The sequence below is a fragment of the Varanus komodoensis genome, unplaced genomic scaffold (genome assembly GCF_004798865.1).
Source record: "Varanus komodoensis strain SLA01 unplaced genomic scaffold, ASM479886v1 scaffold3, whole genome shotgun sequence".
NCBI classification, from domain to species: domain Eukaryota; kingdom Metazoa; phylum Chordata; class Lepidosauria; order Squamata; family Varanidae; genus Varanus; species Varanus komodoensis.
Genome location: NW_025335761.1, coordinates 6,803,684 through 6,819,070, shown reverse-complemented (window position 1 = coordinate 6,819,070; position 15,387 = coordinate 6,803,684). Strand labels below are relative to the sequence as shown.

The 15,387-nt window shown below is 38.8% G+C and overlaps 1 protein-coding gene across 1 annotated transcript; it reads left to right on the top strand.

Annotated features, from left to right (window-relative positions):
- The first annotated feature begins 1,107 nt into the window (after positions 1-1,107).
- Positions 1,108-3,024, top strand: LRRC4C (leucine rich repeat containing 4C). The gene has a single exon (XM_044436614.1). The coding sequence runs from the start codon at positions 1,108-1,110 to the stop codon at positions 3,016-3,018; it is 1,911 nt and encodes a 636-aa protein (XP_044292549.1). The 3' UTR covers positions 3,019-3,024.
- The last annotated feature ends 12,363 nt before the right edge of the window (positions 3,025-15,387 follow it).

Sequence of the window (15,387 nt, the reverse complement as noted above, 5' to 3'; positions counted from 1 at the left end):
AGACATGTGTATGAATCATAATTTCATCCTATTTCACCCTAGTTTCATCCAGTGCATAGGATGAAACTATGATTTGACTTCATGTATGAACCATAGTTCCATGCTTTGCATTTACCATGCAGCACGCTTTTTTTTTTTTTCTTCTTATACTCATGTATTAGTGAAGAAGCACACAGAAAGGTATACAGCCTGAAGTGATCATGGAAATTCTCCCCAAAGTGGTGGTAATCTGCATGGCAAGATTCTTTATGTGTCCAAGCTAAACTTTAGTATTTGACGTAGTTCAGACACTAGTTCCTAGAAGAAGAATTCTAAGTTTTAATAAGTGTTCTTCTTGGTGGTTCTTCCCTCATCTGCAGTTCCATTTTGTGAGTCCCGATTTTTGTTTTCAGAAGCATTGGGAAGAACTGTTGCTGGCTTTCAGCATGTAGTCTATGCATACTGTGACTAAGAATCAAATGTTGCTTATGAAAATGAAATCCAAGACCATTGCTGAACATGCATATTCATTGAAGATTTTCTTTAAATATCTTCATAAAAAAATAGTGTTGAACTATCCACTCATCTAATGCTGACTTTTATAAATGAATCACAATTCCTTTTAGAAGACATATTTAAATGGCATCCATAAAATTCAGTGTTTTATTTATACAAATATTTTAATTCTGGTATCTTAGATTGTGTTTCAAATTTATTTTCTAAGAAGTAAGTACTAATCTTGTCTTCTTTGTCTCTTTTTCCTTAGCTGAAAAATTTTATGATTTACTTTATCAAGGAAAAAGTATTCTAGCAGGATTATAGTCAATTTTATATCTTATTTTCTCTCATCTTGATCTTTCACATAATTAAACAGACAACCAAAAGAATCAAGCAAGAATTTTAAGTTAAGAACAATTCCCCAGGTGTGTAGGCAGTTAGTTCCTTGTAGCAGGGGAATTTGTATGTATTGATTGTTTATGAAGATCTTTTAGAAGAAGAACATAGCTAGGAAAATAAGGTGTGAAAGAAAGTACACTTGGATATGATGAATTAATCTAGTGTTTGTTTCTTATTTCTCTGTTTCAGACTATTGGAACTCCTGAAGGACCAACACCAAATAAATTATGAATGTTGAACAAGATGACCTTACATCCACAGCAGATAATGATAGGTCCTAGGTTTAACAGGGCCCTATTTGACCCCTTGCTTGTGGTGCTACTGGCTCTTCAACTTCTTGTGGTCGCTGGTTTGGTCAGAGCTCAGACTTGCCCTTCTGTCTGTTCCTGTAGCAATCAGTTTAGCAAAGTAATTTGTGTGAGGAAAAATCTGAGAGAGGTCCCTGATGCCATTTCCACCAATACAAGGTTATTGAATCTCCATGAGAACCAGATCCAAATCATTAAGGTGAATAGCTTCAAACACCTGAGGCATCTAGAAGTCTTGCAGCTGAGCAGAAATCACATTAGAACAATTGAAATAGGGGCCTTCAATGGTCTGGCGAATCTCAATACTTTGGAACTCTTTGACAATCGTCTTAGCACCATTCCAAATGGGGCTTTTGTGTACTTGTCAAAACTGAAGGAGCTTTGGTTGAGAAACAACCCGATTGAGAGTATCCCTTCGTATGCTTTTAATAGAATCCCTTCCCTACGAAGGCTGGATTTGGGGGAATTAAAAAGGCTTTCGTATATCTCAGAAGGTGCCTTTGAAGGTCTGTCTAATTTGAGGTACTTGAACCTTGCTATGTGCAACCTTCGGGAGATTCCTAACCTCACACCACTTGTAAAACTGGATGAGCTAGATCTTTCTGGGAACCACTTAACTGCTATCAAGCCAGGGTCCTTTCAAGGATTAATGCACCTTCAAAAATTGTGGCTGATTCAATCCCAGATCCAAGTGATTGAAAGGAATGCTTTTGATAACCTTCAGTCACTAATAGAGATCAATCTGGCGCACAACAACCTAACACTACTGCCTCATGACCTCTTCACACCTCTCCGTCTAGAAAGAATCCACCTGCATCACAACCCTTGGAACTGCAACTGTGACATCTTGTGGCTCAGTTGGTGGATTAAAGACAAAGCACCCTCCAACACTGCATGCTGTGCCCGTTGCAACACACCTCCCAGCTTGAAAGGAAGGTACATCGGGGAGCTGGACCTGAATTACTTCACATGCTATGCTCCTGTGATTGTGGAGCCACCAACAGACCTCAATGTCACTGAAGGCATGGCTGCGGAGCTGAAATGCCGAGCATCAACATCCCTGACCTCTATATCTTGGATTACGCCGAATGGGTCTGTTATAACACATGGGGCTTATAGGGTTCGGATTTCTGTGCTCAGTGATGGCACATTAAATTTTACGAGGGTGACTGCGCAAGACACGGGCTTGTATACATGCTTGGTGAGTAACTCTGTTGGGAATACCACAGCTTCTGCAACACTCAATGTAACCGCACAGGAGTGCATTACTTATTTTTCCACCATCACAGTAGAAACTGTGGAACCTTCTCAGGATGAGGCACGGACCACAGAGCAGGTTTGGCCAACACCAGTCATTGAATGGGAGACCACCAATGTAACAACCTCTCTCACACCACAGAGCACAAGGTCAATGGAAAAAACATTCACCATCCCTGTGACAGATCCAAGCAATGGGATCCCAGGAATAGATGAGGTTATGAAGACTACCAAAATCATAATTGGTTGTTTTGTGGCAATCACGCTTATGGCTGCAGTGATGTTGGTCATTTTCTACAAAATGAGAAAACAACATCACCAGCAAAACCACCATGCGCCAACACGAACTGTAGAGATCATTAATGTGGATGATGAGCTTACAGGTGATACACCTATAGAAAGTCATTTGCCCATGCCAGCAATAGAGCATGAGCACCTAAATCACTATAACTCTTATAAGTCTCCTTTCAACCACACAACAACTGTTAACACAATAAATTCAATACACAGTTCAGTGCATGAACCATTATTGATCCGAATGAACTCTAAAGACAATGTGCAAGAGACTCAGATCTAAAACATTTACAAATTTAAGGGGGAATTTAAAACAAAAAGACAGTTTATTAAAAAAATGACACAAATGACTGGGCTAAATCTACTGTTTCAAAAAAAGTGTCTTTACAAAAAAAGAAATTTATTTATTAAAAATTCTATTGTGAGCGAAAGCAGACAAAATTATGTGTATTCCTCAGAACCTCTTTTTGCTGCACTTATTTACCCAACTTCTGTCCCTTCCCTTTCTTCTTCCCCACTCCCAATCCCATTTGCCATATTTTTCATAGAACAAGTCGATTCTCTAAAGAACTGGTCTAGGAATTTTTGTAAGAATTCTGTTAACGCTTTGAGGATTTTTATGGTGAATTCTAGTGGTGAGATTCGGTCTATTTTGTCTTTTTTCATTTCATTTTCTCCTCATGCCCTTTTTGAGATGGTTCAACAGAGAAATGGATGTTAGCAGTAGATTCATAAGAACAATCACGGAACAACAAAACATAACAAAGTATTTTATTTTTAATTTTTTCACATAATTACCTGTTCTGTATCTCCTGAAGGGACCATTCTGTGGAAGAAGGGGGGAAAATCCAAGAAATTAATTTTCATGTGAGCATCTTATCAAACCCATGATCTTTTAAACAATTCTAGAACCAGGATTTGTAGTTCAAACACTAAAATAAGATTATAAATAAAATATTGTTGGTTTTTTTTCTGTACTTCGACACAACTCATTTTTAGTGTGGCTGTAAAATGTCAAAAGGTGGTTTAAATTTTACATTTTTTCTTTACATCCTCCCTTGCCAAAAAGGAAAGCTTCACAATAAGAGTATTGTTGAAACGTGGTTTTAAATGAAAATTAGTCATAAAGATTTACGTTTGCCAACTATAAGATAAGCATATCATGTTGGAAAGATAATGATCAGAATCAGTAGTTTTCTGCCAATGCAAGTGCATTTAATGGACTCTCTTTCGCCTTATATTAATGGAGTCTTTTCACAGACAGGGCCCTCCTGTAGTTTATTCAGATAATGTGAAAAGCCATAGGCTGTGACTTCTCCCTGCCTGAGTGTTACCCTGTAGGGATTAGTCTCCACCTGAATGTCCCTGGGATTTTTGTCCCATTCAAACAGTGGGCGAAAGAGTCTTGCCACATGGTTCCCATCATAACGGCATATCATGAGAGTGGGCCTTAACTCAAGCTGGGACCACTCATACCCTATGAGAGGAGGCTAAATCATAGAACTTTTGGGTGGGCTGGGCTTGCTCCGACATTTGGGCAAAATCCCAAATGGGGATTTCCCCTCACGAAGGCCCCCAGCATTGATGCTACATCAAGTTGCAGCATTGCTACAACTAGCTGCTCTGTCCCAGAATTCAAGGGGTGGGCTGCTGCAGGCAATCAAGATGTTGCCTGCAGTAGCAAAGCTCCCTCCATTTCTAGAAAGAAGACACCTTATCCATTTCTTGTTTACAGATACTCACCTTTGAATTTCACACCCCTTGAAGGTTGGATTAATCAGCAATTCCCCCCACCCAACATATTGAAAATCACTAGGCCAAATACTTTAGCCTAGCACTAACCTTAATTATGTGTCAGAATGTGGCCTTCTCCTGCAAATAAAGGCAATTAATTATAAGGTTAAGTTTCATTTATTTTATCTGGTTTGAGTGGTGTCTTCCAGACTGAAAGGAAGCTACCATCAAAACGTTCAGATTTTACAAGGTTGCTTATATAACATCAACTGTTTCCTTCCAGCCAACTGTTTACTACCGCAGTTATAGAATTAACATCCTTTACAAAAGTCTATTGTTTACTTATCTAAAAACACAGCTATAAATATGGAAGTTCCTTAATTAAACTACAACCAAGTGTGATGAAGTAAGAAAAAGAGCTGAGGTACTGAAAACTTCCAGGGAACATTGTTTGACAGCAGAGAATTAATGGAGAAACAAAGTCTATCTGATTGATCATACCTTGGCCAGATTCAAACAACTGGAAAAAGAACGAGTCTTGAGTACTACAATTCCCAGATAAGAACAAGCTAGCTGAAAATGGTTCACTTTAAGGACACTGTGAAAGATATCGGGGAAAACAAGATAGTGTGTTTCTATCCAACAGTGGAATGTTAGAAGGGTAATACTTCATTTTTCTCCTAGTACCTGCTTTCATGCATGTTTCTTCCTTTCCAACACTGCAGCAAATATATGGTCAATGTATTTGGAGAAATGTGTAAATCCAACATGGCATGAAATACAAGCCTTAGTAGAGCCTGCGTGGGATGGAAAAGCATTCCTACTTTAAAAGGGGAAACTTGACAGCAGCTCAGATATTGCAATAATTCCATACAGAGTCTCCATAGAAGCAGTGGGAGTGAATAGCTATTTATGTAGGTTTGTATTAATTTTACTTATATCTGAACTTTCCAGGTAAAAATGGCACACACGGAAGACCTGTCACCTTTCTTTGTTTTTCAAAAAGCATGTAATGAATTGTCAGAAGTGTGTAGTATTCTTCTGTTTTTGCATTTATATCCCACCTGTCTTCCTCCTGTAAAGCACCCAAGGAGGCGTATATCATTCCGTTGTATCCTGACAGCAACAATTCTGTGAAATAGGTTAGGCTGACAGTGAGTGACTGGGCCAAACTTACTCCCTGAGCTTCATGGGCTAGTGGAGGCCAGCACTCTATCTCAGAGGTCCCCAGTCCAACACTTTAACCATCACACCATCACACAAATGCATCTCTGGAGAATAATTTGGAAATTGGGTTATTAAAATTATTATTTTTATCTATTTAAATACTGCCCTACATAGGTTCTACTCTGAATATGCTTGTCCCCATGACACGCATCTTCTCCCACCTGGTGTGAGGCCAGGAATACATGCTGGTCTCTCACACCATCAGGTATGCTGGTGACCTTTGCTTGTTCTAAGCATCATTTTGTTTCAAACCATGAGAAAAGCTGAGCCTTTTTCAATGTTTTGAAATGTAATTATACTGTCTTGAATTTGGGACATTTGTGGGAAACCCTGTACTTCTAGCCATCTGGAAGACATAGGAAAACTGAATGCGTGAGTCCAACCTTGCTACAAATAAACTATCCACAACTGGTCAAAGATGTCCATTATCTTACAACATGTCATCAAAGAGGTTCTACATGGGATAACAGCCAATAAGGGCAACTTCAGAGTAATCATAATCAAATTGTAATCGTAAAATCATAATCATAGGAACAGCTTAAAATAGGAACTGGCTGAGCCAATTTACCAATTCAGCCAATGTGGACTATATGTGTGACAAGTTCTAGTGGACTTCCGGATCCATTGACACCACAAAGATTGTCAGATGGATGGTTGGTAGTGGAAACTAAAGGATGTAACCAGCTATTGTTGGGCCGTGGGTTCTTGTACACTTATAACTGAACATGACCCATATCGTCAGGAAAAGTGACACTAAAAAGCCAGTAATATTACAGTTCCACAACAGAATCCACAGCATTCTGCAGTTTTAAGCTGAGATGAATACATGAACAGTGCCAAAAAGTAAATGTTCATTTCCATTCTCCACATTAACTGTTTAATGTATTAATAATTTGTTATTAATTTGGTTTGGGGTGCCTATAAAATATTCAGTACTATTGCAGAAATGACGTTGTTTGGCAGTCTGTTTTATGTATTGCATTTAGAAGTGCATTAGTCTTCTTAAAAGTTACTATGATTTAGGTCAGCCTTCCCCAACCTTGTGTTCCCTGGATGTATGGCAATACAATTCCCAATATGCCTCAAGCAGCCAACACATTTAGAAGGCACCAGGTTGGGGGAATGCTGCTTCAGACAGATTGCAGTAAGAGCATGTGAAGACAAAATGAGCTATGTTGACTTTGTTTCCTTGTGGGTATGTATGTGTTTGTCCAGAAGATTGCTGCATAATATGGCGGAAGAGAGGAGAACTACCAGGTTCAATTCAGAGGCAAAGGAAACAGACAAGAGGAGGAAATGTCCCTATAAGCTTGCTTTGTTTGCATCTGTTTCCAGAAGATGTCTGTCCATTAGCATCTTTTCAGTGTTCATAGGGATGTATTTGAAACAGTAAGTCAAGCATTTGGGTTACTCTCTGGTAAAGCTAACTTAAAACCAAAGTGTATGAAATAAAATTTTCTGTATGTCTTCTCTTCAAAAGTACACTAAACCAATTTCTCTCCAATTCTTTCATACGCTAGCATATGTTGTTACAAATCAAATTTTAACTCTCAGTCTGGATAGTAGAACCTCAAACTCCAACATGAAAGAAGGGCAGGCATGTTAGTCCTACTTTTACTGTACCACGATTTGCCTGTTTTATTCCCATCCAACAGTGGTGAATTCATATCCTTATCTCTTTGACATGAGACAAAATGAAGTGATTTCAATGGGAACTCTGAAAGACAAGCTCATGTATGTTTTGGTTCAATGAGTACATGGCCCTACATTCCATAGTTGAGAGACAATACCCATTAATAGCAAAGTGTGAGCAGAGTTTTGTCATTCGCACATTCTGATCTTGATGGTCTGCACTGTCATTTTCCGTTTGGGTTTAAAAATAAATTTGCATGATTGGATTGGGTTTTCAAATGTTAACTTGGGAATGTCAAGTCTGTACAGGTTCAAAGGTTTATGTGAATGGGCCTTTGCTTACAAATAAGGTTCTTATGTTCCTCATTTTGAAAATGAATGCCTTTAATGGACTTCACTGGAAGTTTAACTGGATCTATGGTAAGAACAAATGACTGAACATATTACCCATCAAGAATGCAAATTCATCAAGATCTGTATCAAACTAAGCATGAAGGACCCTCTCTTTAAGAGTCCAATTGAGGGAAACCATTGATATTTCAAATTTGAATTCGATCTGATCTCATCATTTTCCCTCCCCTGCAGTTGTGTTTAACTGAAGAATTTAAATGCATAATGCTTGACTAGCAAGCATCATGTAGAAGATGAAACCCTAAACACAGTAGTGATGTGGAAAGCTATCCCTCAGGCTACCAAGTGACTATTACAGGCAGGAAGTCAAATTTGGAAAGGAAGCTGAGAGTGAATGGCTATTGATCATACTCATATTCTCCTAGGAATTCTTTCCAAATGTCATTGATTGCTCTACATTCTGAAAAATAGCATAAACTCTAAGGGAACCTAGCAAAATCTGGATCAATGTACTGAAATCCTAAGTATAATGGTTTCTTATGGCTGGTTTATTTGCTGGTTCATTCTTAGAAACATATAATGCAACATTTTCCCCTTCATTCTTGATCAAAAACAATGGAACATTGTGATATGGTCTACTTAGTAACTACAAATATAGTTTGTTCAACATATTTGGTTAATCCCAGTGCTACTGTTTGTCCAAATAACTGAATGTATTCTGAAGGACAAGAGGGACTGTGAAGCTGCTAGCTAGCTCATAATCTGGGCATTCCCTTTATGAGATCATCTTTCCTGTTTCTTAAACCCGTTTTTTCCAACTTCAGCACTTTCTATCTTAATTGTTCATATATTGTTAAATTTCCTATTGATCATGTGAAAATAATGCAAAAGTTTTTTTAAAGGAAAAAAGGTAGAAAAATGTTTGTAGATGCTAACTTTCTAAACACATATGCATAAACACAGAGATGCACAGAGAAAGAGAGTGCAAGAGTCACTGGGTTTAAAACAAACAAAAAGTCAAAAATACAATATGAAGAATATGCTATGCTGTGGATAAAGTTCTTTAGGAGAACTTATGTGGGGATAAGTAGACCACTTTTACAGGCAGCTACATATGAGTGGACCAATAGTCCATCCACATGCAGGCAGTTGCTATTTTCAGTCACCATTTTAAAAGAGCAACCAAGAAAACCGGTGAAGTGCATGTGATACACTTTCCTGAATCCCTAGAAAGAGAACAGAGGCAGCAAGGGTGTAGCGGCAAGGATGCCTGAAGGAGGAACAATGGAGATAGTTTGACTTGGACTTCCAGAAAGTAAGGGGGTGGTTTAGGTTCTGTGCACCATTTTGCCTCATTCCCATGCCTGTCACTCTGGGCACATATATTTGTTTAGGTCTTTATAAGGGCCATCTACGATTTCTTCTGCTCCTTGTTCCGGAACTCTTAGGTCAGTCCTGGTTAGAGGAGGCCTGGTTTTTGTGTTACAACCTCGCAGTGCCTGCCCAGAGTTCTCTAGCAGCCATCATTGGCCAATGAAGATACTGGTTCGTGTAGTTGTAGAGCAGTAGAGGTCTATAGCAGGTACTACCGCGAGCATAGATTATTTCCCTGTCTCTTACCTGTTACAATAAAGCAGGAAAAGACTGCAATAACTGAGCATGTACATCTGCAGCTACTCTGAATTGCGTGCTTTCCTGGCTCATACTAAAATGAAGGTAAAAGAAAAGTTTGACATTTGCAGCATAAGCCTATGTATCTATCCAGAAATTAGTATTTTAAATGAAAAAAGAACCTCACTTGCATATATTGTATGTAGATAGAATTCAATCAAATAGTGCATGATAAAGCTCAGAGAAATGAGAGGTATGTATCAATCTACTTCAGGTGGTTTCTCTCTATCAGTTATTGAATGATTAATCAATGGTTGAAAAGGGTTTTGTAAAATTTAAAGGAAAAATATAATATCATATAGAGCAAGAACCATTTTATGTTTTAATAACTGTGGAACTACCTCCTGCAAAACGGAAGAGGAGCATGTGCTGAGATTTAACAGAACCGAGCAGCATCTTAATATGATGCACAAAAGTCAATTTTCTTCTCCTAGGCTCCTATCGTAGAAGTGAACTAGGCTTCATTGAACATAGACTTACTTTTGACTAAAGAAACATAGGAACTGCAATCTTAGATAAATTTCAGAAGAATTGAAATACATTGACATAAATTTTGCTCTCTTCCCTGTAAGAAGAAGAAAAGCAAAGAAATGACACTGTAATCTCTTGAAATTATATCACAGAAAAATTGAAACAGAGCCAAGAATAGGGAAAGAAAGATGAGATTGTAGGGTTTTACTGATTTTACTGATTTTAAAATGGACTAGTAAGCATTCTTTTAATATTGTAACAATGTAATAGTACACACACACACACACACACACACACAGAGCATTCTATCTATTCCACCAGTTGGTACATGTGTACCATCCATAAAAATAATAAAAGATGATCATTAAAAATCGATTTATACCCTATTTTTTAAGACTGGCAAGAAAAAAGAAAGGAAGCAGTATACTTATATGAATCACCAGTGCATATCATACAGCAATTGTTGACTGTTTTTATGTTTTAAAAAATGACATCAAGGAAGCACAATTGTAGATAAGTGATTACATGGTGGGATTACCACAGTATTCAACTGCCTAGTGAATTAAGGTAATATGTAGCCACAAAACCACAGTGCTAGATCAGGGCTTATATAGGGACAGAGTTTCATATATAAGTGAGCAACACCATCTTAAAGAATGTTTATATAATACATTACATGAGAAATTTTAATTTTTGACACACACTGTTTCAATTGCATGCATCTCCTCAATGTAACCACAAAGTTTCATTATGAGGATGCATATTGGAGTAATTTTCTAGTTCTAATAGCTACCTCACCGTCTTTGGTTTTGAAAGAAGCGCCTTTAAAGTAGACAGAATCTTTATTTTCAGGGACAGCACTAAACTTCAAGTTCAGGAGAACATCCGTTTACAACCAACACATAAATGTGATTTTAAAGCTACCTTCCAGATGGACCCTGAACTGAATTTAGAATTAATTTCTGGAACATGTGCCACATTACAGTGCACACATGTGCAATGACAAGTGAATTCAATATGATGTGGAAGACCCATGACATGTGCCATGACATTGTCTATCTGCAACAAAAATAGTTCAAATGGAGCAGAAATAACTGAAGGTGGTACTTAACCTTTTTTGATGAGTAAAACTATGTTCATGTAGGTTATTTATGTGATGATAATATAACCTACTTCATCTCAAACTCTTCTGTTCCTATCAGGGCAGGAAAAAAAAAGATGTATGAACCCAGTATATTTCTCCACTCATGGAAACATTGCCTGGAAAGCAGTTTTCACTGGAAATGTGATCCCTGGAGAAAAGATTAGGCCTTTAAACTGTTGCTGCTCTGATCAAAGTTAAGCAGGCTTAAAATATACCAGGAGACACTGCACTTATACCCTATATTATGTTTCTTGTGGGCCTGAGAAAGACTACAAGGTATTCTTAACATCATTCAATGCAAAATCCCATTTATTTAAAAAGGATAATGGAATGGATGGAATTTTAAAAAATTATACAGGAACATTGCTGAATTTATTTGACTATTCTGTGAAAGCATAGTTTTCTGAAATAAGATTCACTAATTGTGCTCTTTGAAGCATGGATACTTTGAAACAAGGACCCTTTTTAGAAAAAAAAGGGTAGGCATGTCATGAGTGGAGCCAGCTGGAGCTGGGGGTCAGACTAGATGATCTGGGAGGGCCCGTCTGACTCACTTTGTTTCTAAGCTTCTATGTGTCTATAAAGAAACATCTTGTAATGTTACCTAACATTACAGGATTGATTTAGGGAAAAAAACAAAAACAAAAAAATAATTTTCTTTATGTTGAAAAATAGTTTACTTCTTAAGATTCACTCCTGTGCTCCCAGTGGGAGGCATCCAGTGGTAAATTCAAATATGCTAGTAGTGCCCTGCTGAATCCTTTCACCATGTGAGCAATCACCTAGTTTGCTTGCGCAAGTGTTTGCATAATGGGCTGTGCAAGCCCAATGCACAACCACTAGTGCAACCACAATTTTAGTTGGAGTCTTTTCCAGAGCATAGCTACTGCTAGTGCAACATAATTCTGTGCACAGAATAGAACAGTTGGCTCCTACTCATTTTGGTTAAAGCTACAGAATAGCTCTATAGCTGTGTCTGATTTTCCCTTCTCTTATAGAACCTGACTGAAGAATATTTTTAAAATTCTCCTGTCTTCTCATACTTATTTTGTAACACAGACTTGGACAGAACATTCAATAACAAGATATCTTATCAGAATATTGAATAAAGTTCTACATGCATGTGAAAGTTCCATGTCCTTAGAAAATAATTATAAATCTTAGCAGAGGCTGTAATACAAAGCAGTCAAAAATCCGTACATACCCTTAAAATATTTAGAAAATTAAATGCATTGTCCATGTTCTATCATATTAACCTCATGCATAAACTCATTCATTTCAGTGGACTTACAGCTGCAGTCCTATATACATTATGTGTATTAATCAATGCTTAATAATACTTGTCAACTCAGCCAGTACCTGGACACAAGATTCCACTGTAATAGTAGAATTCTATGCATGTTCACTCAGAAGTAAATTCTAGTCTGTGAATGAGTCATACAATTCAGCCTTAGTGTGCTGAACTCTGTGCTGGATTATGGTCACCAACTGGTATTAAAAAAAAAAGTTTCCATGAAGTATATGGGGTTCAGATGCTTGGAGAAGAGAATTTCAGAGGGTTTCATATTGTATAAGGGCAGTTAGAATTCACTCTGTCACCACTTCCTTAAATACACCAGTTCTGTTTCCCTAGTAAAAAGAAAGGCACAGGAATAAACAAGCTGGAAAGAAAGTGTGAGACCCCCAATATAGTAGATGTAGAAGAATGTTAAGCAGAGAAGCCAACTGCATGAGATGCAAAGAAGCCCCATTAGGTGAGTAAGAAGCCCATAACTTCAATTTTTGCAAGGGCAGAAGCCAGTGTGGTGTAGAGGTTAAGAGCTTGGGACTGGGAATCAAATGATCTGGGTTCTAGTCCCTGCTCAGCCATGAAGCCAACTGGGTGACTTTGGGCCAGTCACAGACTCTCAGCCCAACCTACCTCACAGGGTTGTTGTTGTAGGGATAAGATGGAGGAGGAGAGATGATGCAACCTGCCTTGAGCCCTTTGTAGGAAAAAGGCAGGATATCAATCAATCAATCAATCACTAAAGCCACTCTGAGTATTGGTGGGTTCATCATTCTGAGAAAGCAAGCCTTGCTCCATAAAAAATCATGGAATGGCATCCTGTGTTCCAAGGCAGAAGGTACTTAATAAACCATTTCCTTGATCCACAGTGTGAGAGGTAGAACTGAGTTAACTCAAATGATCCTGTTCACACAGTCAAGACATAGTGAGTTGCTGTAATCATTGGCAGGCCAAACATCATTGTACCTAAGGGCAACTTTTTGCATCATCTGAATCTGGGCAGAATGATTTGTGTGATGTGGAAACCCCTAACCCTAGCCCTCCCTCCATGCCGTATTGTAAAGAATTGCAGCTGGCATATGCCAGGAATTAAAAGATGGTATAGTAGCTTGTTTGATCATACAAACCAGCCCAATATTCTTGGTTCCATAAGTGTGTCTCTCTGTGTGTGTTTATATCTGACTATTTTTTCCTACAAGGAACTGCCAATTACTTCACTTGAAGAATCCTCATAGCTTGACTCACCTAGCTTCAGGGATGCAGCTTCTGTCTCCAGAGGATAAGGCAGAAATATGAGTCCTGAAGGGAGGACATGCCAGCAGGGGATGGAGAGGTAGGGCCCTGGAAGGTGAGTGAGAGGAACCATCCCCCTCCCCAAGGATACTTGGAATTCGAACCAGAGATAGGAAAACACCCAGCCCCTGAGAAATCCACCCTTTGAAATAGAAAATGCAGGTCTTCTCAGGCTGAGTGCCAGATTGCTTGCCAAGCCTGTGTAATTAGCTGCAGCTGGGAACATAGTATCCAGCCAGCTCCTAAATAAAATGTGCCAAAAACGTGCTGGAAACAACATCTGCCCTGGTCTTGGCCCCTAAGACTCTGCTCATGAACCCTTAGCTTGATTGAACCTCTGTGCATGACTGTGGCTTGAATACCAATGGCAAGCCTTTGCTGATAAATGGGCTTACTACTTTAACTCAAACCCCATATTGGGTGCTGACCCTCTCTTTCTACCTGCACCTTGGAAAATGGCACCCTGCTGCCTGAACATGGCCTCGATAGAGTGTTTTATTACCAAGCTGCTCTACATTGTGAACTGTTTGGCTGAGTTTCCAGCTTCAATGTTGGTTGGTGCTTGAAATCAGCCTTTCATCAGAACAGGAACCCAATGGGGCTTCCTAAGATTCTCCTGCTCATTCTGTCCACACAGCAAGCCTGTTAGTCTGAGGGTCACTGATTGGCCCAAATCACCCATGAGCTTCATGGCCAAGTACGGTCTAGATCCCACTGGGTGACTTTGGGTCAGTCACAGACTCTCAGCCCAACCTACCTCACAGGGTTGTTGTTGTGGGGATAAGATGGCGGAAGAGAGATGATGTAAGCTGCCTTGAGCCCTTTGTAGGAGAAAGGCAGGATATAAATTGAAAAATAAAAATAAATGTGCCATGCTGGCTCTCAGGGAAGCAGAGAGGGAGGGAAGAGGAGAGAGAGGTATGATGCATGGTTTTGGATACACATGCCTGTTAGGCCTAGCAGCAGTTACAACAGCGTATGGGAACTAGGGATAAAGTTGTACTCTAATATGAATTCCCAGTCAGATTAACAGCTAGATTTCTACTCTTCATCAGCCATGGCTGTGCTTTGGGATGACACAGGACCACTGACTGGCAGTCCTGATGTAATATTCTTGAATGTGCCATGTTAACAGAAAATGAGACTGTTCAGCCTTTCTGACAAATAGTGTTAGGTTCAAGTTTTATTAGAATGTGACAATTAAAAAGTCTAATGAATATAAAAGTGAAATAAGACTTCTTCTAATATGTCCAGTTTTACTTATTTTCACCTTGAATTTCTCGCATACTCAAGGACACTTTCTTTGCATAGAAGCAGGAAAAGGGAAGGGACAAAAGGGAAGTGAAGCAGGTAATGGAGCAGATTTGCAGTCCAAATACCCCAGTAGTCTCTACTGTTACTGGTTGCAGCTCCTAGGGTTTCAGACAGTAGCCCTGCAATGCAAGATTATTTTAAGTGAAGACATCAAACCTTGGATATGGACATTGCACTGAGGAACCCAGTGAAATATAAGTTGAACAAACAAACATGTAACCACACTGTGAAGCTGCTATTTCCCAGGATGTCATTTCTTTGCAAACATAAAGGAAACACTTATCAGACATGGCAAAGAACTGTTTTTGTGTGTGCACATCCTTTTTTGATGCTCTGTCATTTAAATTGGCAAGATGACAGTTCAGAAGAAGCAATTTGCAATGGAACGATTGCCACTTGGGTGGTCAGGATACTTCAAGACGGGTAAAGTGTAAGAACTGTGAGATCATGTGTGGTAAAAGTCTATTCAGTGTGTGAAGGAACCCATTTTTCCTGCCTTTGCAGGATGTCTCTGCATTAATAATATC

Bases quoted from the DNA above. Each gene is read 5' to 3' on its own strand.
- LRRC4C (XM_044436614.1), top strand. From the start codon at position 1,108: ATGTTGAACAAGATGACCTTACATCCACAGCAGATAATGATAGGTCCT.